Source organism: Pararge aegeria, chromosome 17 (genome assembly GCF_905163445.1).
Source record: "Pararge aegeria chromosome 17, ilParAegt1.1, whole genome shotgun sequence".
NCBI lineage: Eukaryota > Metazoa > Arthropoda > Insecta > Lepidoptera > Nymphalidae > Pararge > Pararge aegeria.
Genome location: NC_053196.1, coordinates 2,884,440 through 2,904,555, shown reverse-complemented (window position 1 = coordinate 2,904,555; position 20,116 = coordinate 2,884,440). Strand labels below are relative to the sequence as shown.

At 36.0% G+C, this 20,116-nt stretch overlaps 1 protein-coding gene across 2 annotated transcripts in view; it reads right to left on the bottom strand.

Moving 5' to 3' along the window:
* Positions 1-19,937, bottom strand: part of LOC120630985 (sialin) — a 76,697-nt gene extending 56,760 nt beyond the window's left edge. The window contains exons 1-2 of one of the 2 annotated variants that reach the window (XM_039900367.1): positions 19,744-19,937; positions 9,353-9,409 (exon numbers count right to left, since the gene is read on the bottom strand). In XM_039900367.1, the coding sequence (XP_039756301.1) occupies positions 9,353-9,392 (40 nt within the window). In that variant the 5' untranslated portion in view covers positions 9,393-9,409; positions 19,744-19,937. Of the gene's footprint in view, positions 1-9,352; positions 9,410-19,103; positions 19,122-19,743 lie in introns of those variants that run through there. The other variant, XM_039900368.1, reaches the window with a different exon arrangement.
* Positions 19,938-20,116: the final 179 nt, after the last annotated feature.

Sequence of the window (20,116 nt, the reverse complement as noted above, 5' to 3'; positions counted from 1 at the left end):
AAGCGGAAAAAAGTGAGTAGTGCACAGTATCCGAGAGAGTCATTGAAAGATAAATTTAAAGATGTTAAAATAATGACACTCTATAGCCAATACATATTTGAAAAATTAATGTATGTTCACAAAAATATATCAAAATTTAAAAGAAAATGTGACTGCAATAATTTGAACGTTAGAAACAAAAATAAGCTTGCATACACAAAATAAGCAATTAATTTAAAGGAAATTGTATACAATTTTACAATAAATTACCGGTTGATATCTTGGGGATGTCACTAAAGAAGTTCAAAGTTTGTATTAAGCGAAAGCTTATAGAAAAGTCCTATTATAGTATAGAGGATTACGTAAACGATAAAAAAGCTTGGGTGTAAACAATTGCTCTAACCAGGTTGCTTCTTAAATATTTTCTAATGACAATGTGAGATGGTGATAGCAAAAAGAACACCCGGCTAAGTTTGTTGTGGGCTTCTTTTTAGACCAGGGCGCGATTGGAACCCTCGTAGCTTTAGTTTTAAGTTTACGATTGTAGTTATCGCCATCACTACTCACTGCAATGTACACATTTTGTATATAATAACGCATCAAAAGTGCCATCTATGTGCCTATTTGAATGAATAAATATTTGACTTTTGACTTTGACTTTATTTCTTAATTAATCATCATAATCTGACATAAAAAGCTGTACTATTAGATTAAATTAAAATATTAAATTATTTTATTTATTTATTTAAACTCTTTATTTGTACACCACTACACAGTTAGGAAAATAAAGTACGAATAGAGGGAAACACAAAGACTGGAGAAGAATACAAAAGGCGGTCTTATCGCTTAAAAGCGATCTCTGCCAGGTAATCTTAGGTAAGTAATCAGTAAAACAAATAGGTGGTGTAAAATTATTATAAACCTACATTCAAATAAATACGAATACATCAAACACATCAATCAGTTTACACTAAATTGCCTGTGCACACCACGTTTTTTTAAACGAGTGTTTTAGTAACTTGCTTCGATGTCACATAGTTTACATTCTGAAACCTAAGTTTCCAACTGAGTTTATTTCATCTCGGTTAAGGCAGCAATGTATAATAATAATGGTTTGGTCATTTTTTTTATATAATTTTTGTGTTTTCTAACTTTGGTGACAACGTGGATCGGTCTGCAGGTAGATTGCAGTGAAGTGCTATGGACCGTGTATGGACCCCCTTAGACTAAATGTTAATATTTCACCGGACGGGCGATTTACTATTTCATTAACATGCACTTTGGCCGTGTAAGCAACTGAGCTAACGGTGCACTGTTGGACCACGGTTTGGAGAGCATACAGTTGTACAAGTATAGTGTGTGGTCGACGACGACAGATATTTTATACGCTAGAAACGAATCATCGCGAGTGGCCTTAACAAAGCTTGGCTTATGGCTTCGCAAAGCACTGAAACACACCCTGCCGAAGTATGTCACGAACCGAGCTAGTTTGTTACTTTGTCTTGAAATAAATTCCTTAACCAAGAACTAAGCTAAAATCTTGCAATTTTTATGATACACAGCCCGATAGAAGGTATCAGCACAAAACACATACATAATACATTATTACTTTTGAATGTTGTATTTTCGATAAATATAAATTATTTTTCTGGTACTCTGGTATATAGATTATTTAATATGTGTGGTTTACTGGGTGAGTGTAGGTGTGTGTGTGTGCGTGTTCCGTTTTGTCCAATCATTCTGATTTACCAACTGCAGGTTTGCTAAACAGTGGTCTAACCTAGCTGTTGACATGCTTAACAGCTTCCCGAACGTGTTTAAAACTATACGTTGGAGTATAGTTTTAACACTTTAAACAAACTTCTACGCTTACGCAAAACGGTCTGAATATATACTTTCCTGCTTATCTCTGATGGCAAAACGGAACATATTATAAGAATTTTAAAACGGCTACCGACGTTGTATGGTGACAGAATTTTTTATTTTTATTCAACTGTATGTTAGCCCTTTACTGCAATCTCACGATCGCGGTAAGTGATGATGCAGTCTAAGGTGGTAGCGGGCTAACCAACACTTAACTACGGATCATGAGATCCTTGGTTCGATTCCTGGATAGGCGATGTCTTGGAGGTATCCACATGCTTCGGTCAGCATGCTTAGCCGCCATTATAACAGTTAAATATAATAATAAAAATTCAAGCCCGCCAGCCGGATCGGAGCGGCGTGGTAGGTGCAGAGGAGACTTATGACGTTATTAGGCTAATGATAAAATGCCTAAGGAAGCTTAACTATGAAAATATCTTTCTGGCAAATGGCTTGCAGAAATAGATCGTTTTAGATGTAATGAATCGGATTCCTCGGTCCAACCAGTTTGAACTAAAGTGAGTGCTACAGCTTTCTCTCGCTATAAAATCCGGCTGGAAGGACCACGAGGTGAAATATGGCGACAGACGTAGGCGGCTGGTAACTACCCACGCGACAGGTGGTACAGGGCCGGACAGACATTTTAGGGACTTGGCTATATTATTATCAAAGAGACAAAAACTTGTGTGCATTGTATTTGACGCCTGTCAATTCGCTTAGCAATTTTACATTTGAGCACGCAACCAGTTTTCGCCACTTTATTCGATCTGCTGTAGGTAAGTGCGTACGTACTAATTTGCGTGTGACTTAGTGCTTTTTATCATACCCATATTTAGCTAGAGAGATCTACCTTTTCAGAGACAAGAACACATTTAAAGTACTGTTTTTTTTTTAATTATTTTAATTCCTCTACATACTAAACCTTGACTGTAATTTCACCGGCTGTTTATAGATGATGCAGTCTAAGATGGTAAAGGGCTAGCCTGTTAGGGGACATCATCATAATCTTTATCAATATAAACACTTGTTTCTTGCATGCCCTGCTAAGTTTTGCACTGTTTATAGGCGATGGTTTTAAACTAAATCGGCCTGGTTCTACAGGAAACGAGTGCGACGAGAAGGGTTTACGCCGTAGTCTATAACGCTGGCCAAGTGCGGATTGGTAGACTTCACACGCCTTTGTCAACATTATGGAGAACTCTCAGGCATGGAGATCTTCTTCATTTTATATCATCTGCATACCCTGTGCATACCCTCTCTCTTATGTCTCTTGATTTGTATTTATATCTTTGTAACTACTTTTTGTTTCTTTGGTGTACAATAAAAGTATATTCATTCATTCATTCATTCATACCCTCTATGCACGCCACTGTTTCTTGGCCCCCTCCCCACTATAATAATTGAACCCAGCATCATGCTAGCCTGACGACGCTTACGAGGCAATTATTTGATAAAAGTATAGACAAATTAAAAATTCTTTATCGAGAAGTCCACTTAGAGATAGGATTCAAATTCAAATTCAAAATATCTTTATTCATGTAGGCCTATCACAGGCACTTATGAAGCGTTCATACATATAATATGTTTACATAATTGTAAAGGGATGGTGATAACTTCGTTCGCCAACTTAAACCTAAAGCTACGAGGGTTCCAAACGCGCCCTGGTCTAAGAAGAGCCCACAACAAACTAAGCCAGAATTTGTTTTTTTGTTATCACCGTCTCACTGTAAATTAATATTAAGCTATGAATTTAGGGCATCCAGCGCAAAAATGTTGGAGCCCGATATTTCTTCATTGGTAGAGGACATATTATGCAAATTTTTTAAGTGAAACTTCTATAGGCGCGGTTATAAATTATAAAATAAATAGTTTAATATAAATTCTTTATAAAACCAGTTTAAAAATTAAATCCAACTTTCTTTGAAATCTAAATACAACTATTTTTTAAATTAAATTATCACATATTTGAAACGATCCAATTTTTTTTCGTTTTATTATGAGTTGTTTTTAGGAGTTATTTAATCGAATTGCTAAATTAACATAACGCTCAATAATTGTATTCATAATTTTTAGGAATTAAAACATAGCAGGTACACGTTTAATAAATTAATAACGCTGTAATGGATTTTACCATTCAAAATATGTCAGAGCGTGAAAAAACACTTGGACTACGCTGTGAGTTCCGTACCCAAAGGGTAAAACGGGAACCTGTTACTAAGACTCCGCTAACCGTTCGTCTGATTGTCTGCCACCTATCTCACGAAACTTTTTTTTTTCGCGTGGGGAAATACACCGCGCCACGGGGAGGCTCGGTGATTATGTCGGACTCGTTCTAAAACCCCACGGTGTTCCTACCAGTCGCCTGGTGGCTGGGCCACGGGAAAGCTTTCGCACACATCCGCCACCCAGCTAATGTATCTCACGAACCTAACCTAACCTGTTAGGGATGTGGCATATATTCCGTACCCAAAAGATGAATATCGCTCCTATTCGGTTTCGAAGCGACATAGTACCGGAACGCTTTGGCGGTAGCAGTGGCGTGCTCAGTAATTTGGATCAGGGTAAGCATAAAGCATTAAAGTGACATTAAATGTCAAAATCTTCCTCTGTTGCCAGTTATATGAAAATTTTAGGGTAGGCAGTGCTTTTGTGCATCTATGAAGTGCACGCCACTGGGTGCTAGCATGTACCGAAACCGATTAAGAACATGGGTTTAATATAACCGCCATACTCCCTAGCTGGTTAGCCAACCACCATCTTAGACTACATCATCACTAACTGTGAAATTGCAGTCAAGGTCTAACTTGTAGTAGAATAAAAAAAAAAATTTAAGAAGTACTCCTAAGTCCTAAAGTCAGTAAGTACCCCGTGCCACCGGCCCTGACAGAATGTTTTTACGACAAAGCTTGATGAAATTATGTGATTGTTTTCAAGATGGAATGTTGAAATCAACATAAAATTAATTTCCTTAGTGCATTTGGAAATTGAATTTTAGAAAACTCTTACTGTCTTACTCTTACTCTATACTGTGCATATCTCCGGAGGGGCTTCAGAGATTATGTGTTTTTTGAAATTTAATCCGACTTTTATTATTTACAAAATACTTACGTGCGAAAATAAATATAAAAAACGTATTTACAAAAATACCAAAATACGTCATCAACAACATAACAAAAATAGCGTAATACCAAAACCAGCATAAGTAGGACACATTTTCTCCACAGGAGAGGGACAAAACATATATCCCCCCAACGCAGTTTTATGTAGACATTTTATATATGTATAATTAAGTGTACTGCGAACCGATTTAACGTTTTTTAAATGTTATTTTGTTCCAATTTAAGAGATAGGATAGTTTATCTTAATATATATAAATCTCCTGTCACGATGTTTGTCCGCGATGGACTCCTAAACTACTGAACCGATTTTAAATTAAATTGGCACACCGTAAGCAGTCTGGTCCAACTTAAGAGATAGGATAGCTTAGATCTTTAAGTAAAGTCACAATTTTATTTTATTGCAAATTATTTGTCTATAATTAATTGACAGTCACATGTTATATGTATATACAACTAAACTTATTTAAGGCTTAGCGATACTGAATACTTTAAAAACAAAATCAAACGCAGACGAAGTCGCGGGCAACAGCTAGTATCTTTATATAAACTATCCTATCTCTTAATATTATAATTTTACTACGTTTTTATTATCTAACAAAGAGTACCGTTTATTTTGACGACCTCCTTGGCGCAGCGGTGAGCGCTGTGAATTTAAGTAGGAGGTCCCGGGTTCGATTCCCGGCAAAGGCAATTTGGGAATTTATAATTTCTGGTCTGGTCTGGTCTGGTGGAAGGCTTTCGCCGCGGCTAGTTACCACCCTACCGACGAAGACGTGCCGTTAAGCGATTTAGTGTGATGTAGCGTAAAAACCTATTAGATAGGCTAATTTTCCTAGTAAAACTAATGGTTCCCACGGGATTTGTAAAACACCGTAATGGAAGAACGCGGGCAAAAGCTACACACACACCCAAGCCAAGCCAACGAATACTGCGCATCTTTACGTCTTGTCACACGTACATAAAGAAATAACCGAATTTTTTGCTTCCAACAACTTGTAAAAACATTTTGTTTGCGCGCCCCAAAAATGAACTCGTGCGCATTGAACTTGACACCTGTCAATTCGCTAAGCAGTAATACATTTGAGCACGCAACCGGTTTCTGCTCCTTTATTCCATCTGCTTCAAGTGTGTTTAAAAATTAAAATCAACATACCTATTAATTACTTATTTGCGTCTAATGCGCACAAACTGACCAGACGTTAGGGCAGCATACTTTCAGAGGTCAGACTTTATGCTGATAAAAATGCATAAAATATCATAGTTTCAGCATCCGCAGATAAAATAAGCATGGCTATACATATACGAACTTTCTTTATTGAGAGGCAGTAGTTCTCGGTGTAATTATCCCAAGCCCCAAAGTAAGCGTAGCTCGTATTATGGGTACTAAGACGACTGATGAATATTTTTATGAATAATATACATAAAAACTAAGAATATACATATAAACACCCAGACACTGACAAACATGCTCATCACACAAACATTTTCCAGTTGTGAGAATCGAACCCACGACAGTAATGAGGAAAGTTGATTTTCCCAATTGTGTTGTTTGGGGTGAGGTAGATGATGTTTTGGACCTACTAAATACTAATGGCGGGTGTTCAGAATCACAGCTTGTGAGAAACGCTGTGAACTGAACTGAATATAAATTTTATGAACATTGGCATTTTTAGCGAGCCGTTGAGCATTCCGGCAATGAAACTTTATAGATTCGTTGGTAATTCTCTCGAATTGTTGTAGTTTGAGATTTATGTGTATTTAATAAAAAATCAATAATAAATAAATATACTACGACAATACACACATCGCCATCTGGCCCCAAAGTAAGCGTAGCTTGTCTTATGGGTACTAAGATAGCTGCTGAATATTTTTATGAATAGAATACAAATAAATACTTATAATATACAGATAAACACCCAGACACTGAAAAACAATCATGTTCATCACACAAACATTTTCCAGTTGTGAATCGAACCCACGGCCTAGGACTCAGAAAGCAGGGTCGCTGCCCACTGCGCCAGTCGACCGTCAATTTAGGATTAGTATTTACGATTAATATTGTGTGTGACGATGGGACTGACACAAAGGTAACTTATAAAAGTCCCTAGATTTAAAAAAAAATTGTTTCGATTATTTTCTATCCCAATATATTTTTGCAGGCTCTTATAATAAGGAGACGCATGGGAAGACCCATGCGTCTTCTTATTAGATTGATTCGGAAATCGGTTCGGAAATTTAAGCGTGAAAAGGTGCCAGACAAAAAATTACTTTCGAATTTATAATATAAGCAAGCAAAGCAAATTATTATATAATTGAATAATACTATTTAATTATTTATGGGTGTGCAAGTTGGCAGCTCATTAATCAGTATAAAGAAGAAAAAAACGTTAAACGTGTAAGAAAATCAGTCACGTGTTTAACTGTTTGTATACAAACGTGTTATGCCAGTGCAAAGACATTTTTCAACGATGCCAAGGCCGTTCAACTATCTACAACCGACTGACATTTCCGACTCATTTATTTTTATTGCGTCCAATAAGGTTTAACGTTTCCATGGCTTGATGCTTGCTAAGCCATACGTACTTAATTTCCGTCTGCAGATAAAATCCTTCATAGATGTCAACTTTTACATCTTTTTATGACCGGACTAAATTTAATCCGACCAGAATTTAAGTAATATTGGCATTGAAAAGTATTACCTGTATATAACTAGATAATTCACCTAAGCGAGCTTTAAAAAAGTTTATGAGGTTTAATTTTTTTTAAATCAACATTTTGACTAGTGACATTCTATACATTATATAATAGTCACAAATATATATTTTATGGGCTATTGTAGATAGAATGATAGAACAGCTATTTTTTGTGTTTATAAAAGGCACACTGTCATAAAGATTGGAATTTTGTAATTTTTCTTTATGCGCGTCACGCTGTAGACGTCCCCCTGAATATTTTAAATTATTTATGTGTCACAAAAAACAAGTACTGAAATGTATTTTTGACTTAATCCAAAAACACAGATAAAGGAAAAAAAAAATCTAATTTTCTTTTGTAATGGATCATCGAGGAGCTTAAGTTGCCTTAAGAAAAAACTGCATTTATGCGGATCTCACGGTCACAGACATAACTGTTTTTTTTATTCCACTACAAGTAAGTTACATAAATGATAACTTTATAGTAAATGACGATGCAGTCTAAGCTAGTAGCGTGCTAGCTGTTAGGGGATAGCAGTTTAATTAAACCCAGACCCCCCCAATCAGTTTCTATTGGACTAAATCGCTTGGTAGCACGGCTTTGTCGGTGGTAGATAGCCGAAGCCTCCCATCAGACCAGACTCAATTTCTGATCAATTTCTATGCGAGATCTTTGTTGGCAGTGTGGTTTTTAGCCACGGCCGAGACCTCCCGCCAGACAAAATAAAATCACAGAGAAACTTATTTAACATAATTTAATTAACACCAGGGGTTAAAAAATTAAGGTATAGCTTGATAAGCTGTAACCGATATAAATGTCTGGGTTATGAACGGAAGCGCGAAATGACTACGCGAAGATAGGAGTGTTTATTTTTAAAATGGCCGTCTGCCAGCATTTTGTACTGCCACCTACGTCACGGCGGGCGCGACCTGTGTATTGTGCAAATATTTAAATAACGCTTGGCGTAATTGTTTAATATAATGTTGCCATTATTGGCTTCGTGAGGCCACATTTTTAGAAGCAATGCTTCAATATTGTGGCTTTGCTGTTAAAATAAAATAGTGTTGATTTTAGAGGGTCTTTGGACGCCAAGTTTTTTTATGCACACGTTTGGGACTCACGGACAAAATTCGATTAACAATAATAAAGGCAATATAATTTCGTGCGAACGAATCAGGAAGATTATTTATGCGATTGCAAAATAACGCTTAAAGAAGCTTCAAACGATAAAAATGAAGACATACTGTACGAAGTACGAAATTATTATCCTAGACATACCTAAGATTGCCCTGAAAATTTGTTAAAAAGACAGACCGACACGCTAAATAGGATAGCGAGGTAATAAAAACGTGTTTAAATGGATGTCTGCCCACACTTTGTGGCACCTACGTCACGGCGGGCACGAGGGACGCTTATGGGATTGTGCAAATATTTAAATAACGCTTGGCGATACGAATTACTGTAATTGTTTGATACGACATAACAATCACAAAAAACAACACTAGTTATGACATAAACATAATATGATTATTTCAATTTGTGCGATTAAGATAACTTAAATAAACCTGTTTCTGCATCCGGATTAAACATAGTGCAATAAAAACGTTAAAAAGCATCCATGTGAAAACGAAACGGAAAAACCAGTATTTAAAACCGAATAATTTAAACATTTTTAGAGGTCAAAAAAAAATTCTTACCTGTAAAGTTTCTCGGAAAGGACTTCTCTGTCTTAGCCATATTTGGAATGACTCGATCTGCAAATAAAAAAAAGTAATATAAAGTAGGTATTTCACACATTGGAGGAAAAAATGGCATAGTTACCTCGATAATCTTATATAAATAATATTGGAATGTCGCACTTATTTAAGGAAATAAGTGCGACCATTTAGAAAACAGTAATCGTTTTACACATGTTTCATGCTACCTATAGCAATAAAGATTTTTTTATTCGATCTAGTAAATGGATCGCTTGTAGCCAAAATATCTATAAAATACATAAAAAACGTAGCGGTGATAGCCTAGTGGGTAGGAGGTAGACTCACTTTCGTGGGGCCGAGTTCGAATCCCAGCACGCACCTCAAACATTTGTTAGTTAAGTGCGTTTTAAGTAATTAAAATATCAATTCAACGGTGAAGGAAAACATCATGAGGAAACCTACATGCCTGAAAGTTCTCCATAATGTTCTCAAAGGTGTGCGGAGTCCACCAATCCGCCCTCGACCAGCGCGGTGGACAGCCTTAACCGCTTCTCATCGTGGGAGGAGACCCGTGCCCTGTAGTGGGCCGGTAATGGGTGGACATAATAATGACGATGACATAAAAAATGTGTCTATTTAATGTATTTTTGTATTTGAGTAAGAAAATAACGATGTTGTGATGTGAAAAAAAAATTCTATTACATTGTATCATCATCAATCCATCACCGGCCCGCACCGGTCTCAGAATGAGAAGGGTGTAGGCCGTAGTCCACCACGCTGACCAAGTCCGGGTTGTTAGACTTCAGACGCCATACTGAGCGCTATGAAGAACTCTTAGGCATGCGGGTTTCCTCGCGATGTTTTCCTTCACCGGTAGAGAAAGTAATGTTTCAGGTAATCAGTGGCGTGCACTTCATACATGCACAAAAGCACTGCATACCCTAAAATTTATGACTCATAAATGCGAAGGATTTTTCCATTTTATGGCACCTTCCTTCTTTATGATAAACCCTGGTAAAAAAAACCCTGCAGGTAATCTATTTAAATTAGAAACGCACATAACTCCCATCGAACTCGTCTCCTCCGTATGTATGTATAAATGTAATAAAAACATTCAACTTAACGGTCACCCACTTTTCCACCATCAATAGCCTATAGTCCACGACTGGACCAAAAGTTTTATAAAACAAAACACATTAACTGGTCCAAGATGACTTCATTAAATGTAGTTCACGGTCCACTGGTTAATAAATAAATTAACGATCAAAATTAGTTTTATTTTTAATCGTCAATTTGCGATTACATTTTTTCGAGGACCGTTAAGTACGCGAGACGTTTCGATTGTCGTTTGGCGCCAATAATATAACGGGACACCTCGTCTTCGCGTCCCATTTCAAGCAAGAATAATTAAAGTTTATTAGAGTAGCACTAACATCGGACATGGCATTAAATATTTGCCGCCACTGTTGACAGTTGAGTAATTTTAATCGTTTTTTTTTGCATTGCAAATTGATTATTTCAAATATTCAATTCAATTCTTGTATTTGCATGACATAGATTTTAAAGATGGACATGAGTTATATTTTGTGATGGGTCTTTTTGTCAATGTCAAGATAAATCTGCAAATCTTTGATGTTAAAATAAATTAAAGCCAATTAAACCATTACAAATTGATGGCATTAAATACATCATTGGATAATTTTTTATGTGTTTATTTTATGGCAACAATATTTTAGCCGTTATTTTGTTGGGTATTTTTATGAATGTGAGCATGGATCTCAAAATCTTCGGCGCTTAAAAAAGTCTATCAAATATTTGTCGCTTCTCGATGTCATAGATATTTTTCATTGATTTATGACTTTTAAAAAATGCAGCTGGACCACTGACCTATAGTATAATAGAGGTCAGTGAGCTGGACACATTTCTACGATTCCTACTCATGCTATTTTATCCCTTTTTTTGTTTATAATTTATGTAAGTGCATTTCAGCAAGGATAAGTGCATGAGATAAGGTAGTACAAAATACTATTTGATAATTAATAAGAAACCGTGAGGTATCTTTACATTCTCTAGTCTCATACAAAACTGTAGTGTATCTTCTTTTCTTTTTCGGAAGGACACTTGCCGATAGCCACCTGACGGGTTGCTACGGCGTTACTGGGGGAGTGCGGCGAGCGCGAAAGCTCTCCATGAGAAGAGCCCCGGGGCTCGACGACATCGGGGGAGAAATGGAGGACGTCGACCCGAAGGTGCCTCCATCGAGAACTCTGACCTCGGCTCGGTTCGACGTTAATCTGGTGTACTTTTGGACGAATTTTCGGCACGTTTTCGGCAGTGATTTGATCGTCAGGGTCGTCAGGGACATGTTTCGGTCGTCTCCGCATTAGATCGACTAACTCGGTCGTAACTATAAGTGGACGCCTTGACCAACACGGGGTTGGGGTGTCGGACTGCTGACTGAAGTGTATCGAAAATGCTACAGTATTTATATAAAAATACAACCAGCACGATGGTGTGAATCAAATATAATTTGAATCAAGTCGAAAACTATTTATTAATGAATAAGAATTATGTTATTTCTATGCTCGTTATTAGTTAATTAAATGTTTATCATTTGATAAAATGCTAATCAATTTAATTCATAGAAGAAAGAGAAACGAGCAGCAACCGAACTGTCTTTCGAGCTTCTTTAGTCAGTTCATGGAATTATGTCATCAACCTTGCTTTTTCGGCCTCGCTCTACTTTTTTGTGCTAAACCCTAAGGTTCATTATTAATAGGCATACTTATACTATTTTTAGCTACGAAAGTTTCGCATCTTGAGACAAGGTTTGGTCTGCAATGTAGGCCAAACTCTACTAGTTTCTCGAATACTGTCCTTCGAGACTGGACGTGCGCTCATGTTGCTGCAAGTACGTTTTATCACAAAATCCAAATTTCAATTTTATTTTCATCATCACATAAACCCATTAACGGCCCACTACAGAGCACGGGTCTCCACCCAAAATGAGATGGGGTAAATTCGCAATGGTCCACCACGCTGGACCATTGCGAATTGGTGGACTTCACACACCTTTGAGAACATTATGTAGATCTCTCAGGCATGCAGGTTTCCTTCCTCACAATGTATTCTTTCACCGTTGAAACAAGTGATATTTTAATTACTTAAAATGTACATAACTTAGAAAAGTTAGAGGTGCTGGGATTCCAACTCGGCACCCGGAAAGTCGAGCTCCTACCCAATGCGCTAACAACGCTTCTATAATTTTTTTTCAATGAGGCCTAACCAAAACTAACTTTTAAAACGTCTGTCTGTTTGCTCTACGGCTCTAAACAAAAATCTCAATTATTCAGAAAACCTTGTCTAATGCGTAATTTTAAATGGGTGGTGGGTCCTGACAGTCAACCTCCAGTAGTGGAGGGGCCCAAAAAGAAGAAGGAGATAATGAATTTACTTTCAATTAATGTCATCTTAACAGAGAGTCCGAAATAAACTGAATTTTTCAGACATGTACGATGCAAATGCGTTTTTATAAGAAAAGTGTTTTTACACTTTTCTCGTGATTTATCAGTTGGTTTATAAAACGTTGTTGCAGCAAATTAGCCATATATATCATAAACAAACGAGACCAACGCCTTCATAATATATATCCAAAGTATTCAAGTCACTCCGCCTCTGAGGGTTACTGCGTTCGAAGGCGGTCAAGATTATTTCCTCAATGGTTTGACCAACTTTAAAAAAAAAATGTAACGCTACCAATATACCTTTATAGCGTTGGTAGCCCAGTGGGCTTCGGCTTTCTTTTCGGGAGGACCGATTTCAATCCCCGGAAACGCTTCTACAGCTTTACAGTTTTGCGGATAGACTAATGTAACCGAAAACACGATAAGAACGCCTATTCTTAGCACGATTTCGGTTCCCAAGCACAAAAGTATCAATAACATTATGGTGACTTGAGAATGGCATTATGAAGGTGGCCCTAAGCAGTCAGTCCGAACGCGAAAGTAGCTAAATAGTATTGTACACGTATTATCTACGCTGGGAAACAAAACATTTGGCATGCAGTCTAATTTAACAGCCTCAAGGCTATACCATACGTCAGGGGCGTTTGATGATCGATCGACCAATTTGAAGAGCAAGGACGTTTTTTTTCTGTGCTACCCACATGCTGGTGTATTGTTACCCGTTTTCCTAAATCAAAGCACACGTTATTATTATTTAGTTATTGTTCTACCTCGTTGGTTTAGTGGTTAGCCTGTTTATTTTTTCATTCGCTCACTGGATGAATGAATGAACGGTGAATACGATTTTATTCTACACCGGTTTAATAGAGGGTATACTTTTGTAGCCTTACCGCTACAAAGTGATCTCTTCTAAATTACTACAGATGAGTGGTGCAATAAATCATAAATAAAAAAATATATATTATATAATATACATACATCGATTTTCCAGAGTACAAACATAGATTTACATACAAAAAACTAGATTAAGGTTTTGAAATTATCAGTGCCAAGCTTGGATTTGTGTATCGTCTTGAGCACTTTAAACGTCGAGTTACCAGGTTCTCAAGTTAGTTACAAAACATATTGACGTATATATATACTTGAGAACAAGTCTCAAGTCTCACCGGCAGAATTCTATACACTTGCTGTGAAATATAAAAGTTGTCAATACGACAACCCTCCCTGACGCAACCGTGAGCGCTGTGCATTTAAGCAGGGGGTCACGGGTTCGAATCCCGGCAATATAAATGTTCTGAATTTTCTCTGGTCTGGTCTGGTTAGAGGCTTTGGCCGTGGCTAGTTAGCACCCTACCAACAAAGACTTTAGTGTTCCGGTGCGATGTTGCGTAGAAACCGATTAGGGGTATGACTACCATACTCCCTAACAGGTCAGGTTGGCCCGCTACCATCTTAGACTGCATCATGACTTACCACCAGGTGAGATTGCAATCAAGGGCTAACTTGTAGAGAAATTAAAAAAAAATACTTTAGTTACGAATTATTATTAGCTTTCTAAAAATGCTAATCAATTAATACAATTTTTGGCACATATTGAATTGTAGTTATACATATATGTATATTAATTATTTTGATTATGCTTTTGATGATTACTAACTTACTGTAACACTTTTGACGTTTAATAAATAAGTGCCTTATGCTGTATTTTAAGACGGTTGCTACACGGCTTAGGTACCGTTTACCTACACTATGTAAAAATTTCGGCTCATATAGGTCAATTCACGAGTCAGTGAGACAGCTATTATCGTTATAAAATTTTAACTTGACTGCGTAGTGTCTATACGGCTTTGATAACAAAATTGATTTAATATCTATTCGGTATTACCCGACTACGGAAGTGGTGCGATTATGAGTCCATAATGTCTGTTTGTAGCTGAACGTCAATAACTTACGGGGGCACGGTTAGGAGTAAAATGGACTTTTCTAACAATAATTGAATAAGACATTCAGCGGCATGCAAAGCGTTTCTGACCAGGGTATGCATAAAAAAGGAAGATGCCATAAAGTGGAAAAATACTCCGGATTTATGAGTTATGAAAAAATTCTAGGGTAGGTAGAGCTTTTGCGCATGTATGAAGTGCACGCCACTGAAGACATTTATCCGACAATAAGGGTTAATATATTATTATGTCAATGGCATCACGCCATATGATATATTACTCCATACTCCTTAATGGAATGATGCAAATTCAGCCTGTGCACAAATCTCTTAGGTATATAACGACAGGTTTAAAAAAGAAGTGAAAACATTTTAAAAGAAATACCGCTGCTTACTTGTATGTAATGGTGCTAATTTTACTGTGCACACACGTCTAAGCTAAACTGACAAGTCTTAAAAGTACTGAATATTTAACAAATGTTTTCCTGGAAAAGGATAGCCCTATTTTGAGGATCACAATTCACTATGCTTTAGTTTCGTACGTACTCGTATGTAAAGATGAAAAAAAAAATATATGTATAAATTAACGAATGAATAAATGAGATATATGCAGGTACAAAAGAACTTAAACACATATTTCAGTGTTTTTTTACACATAAAGTATTTTAATGTAATATCATAAAATCTCAATCTTTTCATTAAAAAAGTAAAGTTTTACACTTTACTTTTTGTTATTATATGTTTTTTATGTTTTAAAAATATTTAAAAAAAAATTGTTTGTGTGTGTGCGATAAAAGAAATAAAAAGAAAACACGATAAAAAGAGAATTTGAAATAATTTTACCCAAAAGAGCATCGATTTAATGTTACATTTGCTAGTATTTGATTTTTGCGCGTTACACTAAGCGGCGGAAATGGCCCGAAATATGTCAATGGCTACAGTATTAATGTATGTGCTATAAACGTAATGCAATGGCGCCCAAATGGCGTGAAAATACGATGAATATTCCACACGTCTGTTACCGTGCATTTACCTACTTTCTTTAGATCGCATTACATGTACAGAGGTTAACGTAATATATGCAAATCTTTGATTGTTTTAATGTAAAGCACCTACCCTAGGTACCTGTTTGCATTATGTATTAAGTAATTTTAACTGCGCCGATTAAATAAATTAACTGTTTAGGCCATCGGGCAATATGGAGGCACTTAATCCTTCACTTATGGGATGGAGGCCCGTTATCAGCTGTGGGACAGTTTGAAGCCGAGTATTTCGATAATTGTGGGACAGTTTTAAGCTGAGTATTTTTATACCTGTGGGACAGTGTTAAGCTGAGTATTTTGATACCTGTGAGAGTTTTAAGCAGAGTATTTTGATAGCTGTGGGACAGCTTTAAGCTAAGTATTTTGATAGCTGTGGGACAGTTCTAAGCTGAGTGTTTTGATAAAACTTCGAGTTCCGAAATTAGGTATTTGCTTAGAATCGGAAGGTCAAGGACTCTAGAGGAGCGTTTTTAGATAACAATTTATTCCTAAAAGTACGTTGGTATTTATTTATTTTTTTTACACTACTAGTTAGCCCCTGACGACAAGCTCTCCTGCAAAGCTAGCATGGGCAGGCGACAATAATTATCTACCCGGTGAAAGAATAAAAATGTATCTTCTCCCACAGCTTTATCAACTCTGAGCATTGGTGCAGAAGTGGAAATAATATCCAAATAATTATGTGTAATAATCAACGGGTGTAAACTTCCCCCATTCCATGTAGGGTCTTTTCGCCTTTTCGCGTCCGACGCCCAATTCGCGTCCAAACGACGGTACACCGTTTTACAACAGTGAAAAATAACAATACCGACACACCAATCTAAACAAGAGCGCTTCTATTGATGTTCGGACCTATGACAGGTAGTACCTGTCATAGGTCCAAACACAAACAAAAGATCTGTGCGTGCAACCCAAATTTAATGAAAAATAAACAAATCTTGCGTGTGCAACCAACAAGTGCTGACGCGCGAATGTGTTGTAAAAAAAATAGTGAGCAGCTGTACTTTTCACGGTAAGTATTTAAGGTGTTTATGTGACATTTAGAATACTTTGTTATCCCTAGACCTTATTTGTGAACCACACTATAGGAATAACGATGTTTGTGCTTATATTTTTCTACTGACAGCTTTATATAAGGTGGACGCGAACTGGTACATAAAATTTATAAAAAAATCACTTTGCGTCCGCTGTGGATGCAGATTACTCTAACTATTTCTCAGTCAGATGTTTAATTAAATACGATAACATGGGAAAAACAATATAAACTTCCTATCAATTTTAACAACATTAACATGCATAATATGATGGCCGATTTGCGTCCATATTATTAGACATATAAAAAAAGATAATGAATGTCAAAAATTAGACTTGGACGCACAGTTTTCCTACATTTCCTAGAAACCGTATAACATTTTGCGTCCATCTTTTTATCACTTTAAAATAATAGAGTAAAATTTATATAATTTTATTTAAATATACTCTTTATAACCTACCTAACCTAAAAATATACAATTATTATACGAAAATTATTTTATGTATTTGCCAATATTTGAATTTTGTCCATTTTTAGGGTTCCTTACCCAAAGGGTAAAAACAGGAACCTAGTACTAATACTTCGCTGTTCGTCTCTCACCAGGCTGTAGTTCATTAATCGTGATAGTAAGACAGTTGAAATTTTCATGGATGATGTATTTCTATTGCCGCTATAACAATAAATATTAAAAAATAGAATAAAACACGGAACGCGCGAGTCCGATTCGCACTTGGCCAATTTTAAAGGCTTTGTACCGAAATGGTAAAATAGAATCCTATAAAGCCATCGACATGATATTCGAAATAATAGTGAATCTATTAATGGAGTTAGTTGGAGGAGAAAAAATATATCCTGAAGTGCAATTTATGTTTACTTTTATGATATCAGCTATTATTAAATAAATGTTTTGATTAAAATCACAAGCTTCTCTTTTTATTTCCTATTTCCCTTCCTAATTATTTCTAAACAGGTGGACGCCAATTGGTCCACAGGCGGACGCAATCTGGATTTTGTGGACGCAAAATGGGAAAATCGCCTGTTTCAGCTATTTGTACCTGTGTAGAATAAAACATCAGATGTGTTGTCCAAAACTGTGCATTAAACTTGACAAGACTATATAGGGACTACATTACAACCATATATGATTAAAAACTACCGCACGGACTTTTTTTTTCACGTTCAAACCTAACAACTCCACTAAGTGGACGCAAACAGGCGAAATGACCCTACCAGTGCTTTTGAAGGTGGACACGTTAATTATATGCCTTGTTAAATTAAAAAAAAATAAGTATTTATATATTTATCATCTGTCAAAAGTCCGATCCGCCGAATTGGTGTCGTAACTTTAGACGCCACCTAACGTCAAGTTGAGATGTCACGTCGTTGAGTTCGCGAAAGGTTTTTTTTTTCTAGGTATCACCTAAATCACTAGGCATCAGATTAAAGAGCTTGCTAGGTTTACTGAAACGGCCCTTATATATTATGTAAATATATATATTTTTAACTGATTTATATTTATCAATTTTCAACACATTATTTTTTTTCTTTTTAAGCATATTTTATACAATAAGAAAAGTTAGAAAAATATATAAGATGCTAACTTTTTTCGAGACACATTGTTTAAATAATAAGACAGGTTAGAAAAAAAATTTTTTTAGGTGAGACTAGTAATAGCATGTTCGACTGCAATCATAATAGGCGTGATGGATAATAATCTAGTCAGCCCACCAACCCAGATTGGAACAGAGTGGTGAGTTTTATAGGTCTCTTAGAGGTTTCGAATTGAGTAGGAGGAGAGACAGGAGGCATGTGATCAGCTGTGTCATAATGTTTAACGTTGTGTCAACGTTGTTCTAGGCCCAATTATTTCATACATTTTAGAAGTAGGTACCTACAAAGTTCACTGTTTGGGAAAATAGTAACATAACAAATCAATGCAAAAATATAGGTAGCTAGGTAATACTAAGTATCTTCACACTACTATTTTATACCTAGTCTGTAGCACGCACCCTTCACGCAAAAGTACAAAATTATAATAAAAACCAACATGAAGGGGGTATTTTATACCCTATGTCTTGTGCTACAAAGTTACAAATTGTATGCTGTGGGTTAACAATACGAAACTTAAGCCACCAGTTGACGCACCATCTGCTTCCCCGAAGAATAATATACTTAGATGACAAAATAAAAAATAATTTTGAAGTATCCATAATAAGCTAAACTTAGTTGTATAATAGCTAGACTTAATCTACGAAAATAATACAATACCTACACAATACAATATTTTACGAATAACTTCATGGACTCCGTTGAAAACTGTAAGGTTACAAAAGAAACAGGCTTAATGCCTGTTACTTTAGAGGTTGAAAAGGATACGTTTGAAACAGTCACACTTATATCATTCGACTTTTTGTTTATATCCTCTTTGCAACCTCTATTTTTTTTAAGTGGTGCGAGCAAAACTTTGATTTTGAACTCGCCGATTTGACTTTATTCTTTTTATAATAAAAAAAAATCTTTTTATTAATTTCTCTCTATCTAAATTTCATAAAACTACTATTTCGTCTACCAAATAAAATCACGGCCAAGAACAAAAGGATAAATCGATGTATAACAATTTACGTACCTACCTACCTACCTAGACAAAAAATAATAACATCGATTTTATACTACTTAGTTAAACTTACTTTTATATTACAAACGGCTATTACATATTCTAGTGTAGGCTTTACTTAATAAAGTAAAGAACGATTTTATGGTTTAAGAAGTCATGTTCATTAGCTGTAGACATTCAGTACTTATAAGAACATTAAATAGCTCTTTTTTACTTTGAATTTAGAATCAATTAATAGATAACAAGCTCAATTAAAACTATTGACACAATATTCGGGCCCAGAATAGAAGTTACTCACCGTCAAATTATTTAAAAACACCTAAATAACTTTTAAAACACACAAAACAAAATTAAACGATACACTAAAATAAGCTTACACTTGCTTCGAAAACAATTTAAGAATACAACTACACTTTTTAATTAATAAATACAATAATTAAAATTAACAAACTACGTGAACTCGAGCCGAGAGTTACACACAACCAACACCGGCAAGCGCAGAAACCCGACTGACGCGCCCTCAAGTGGCTAGCGCTCAAAATACTTTTCAATGTAGTACGTTCCGTTTTCAAAAAAGGTTTCATTCAAACATGCACCAACGTTAACGTTTAAAAAAAAACAAGCTTTTTACGACGAGAGGCCTACCTATATTGAATGTAATATTTATTAAA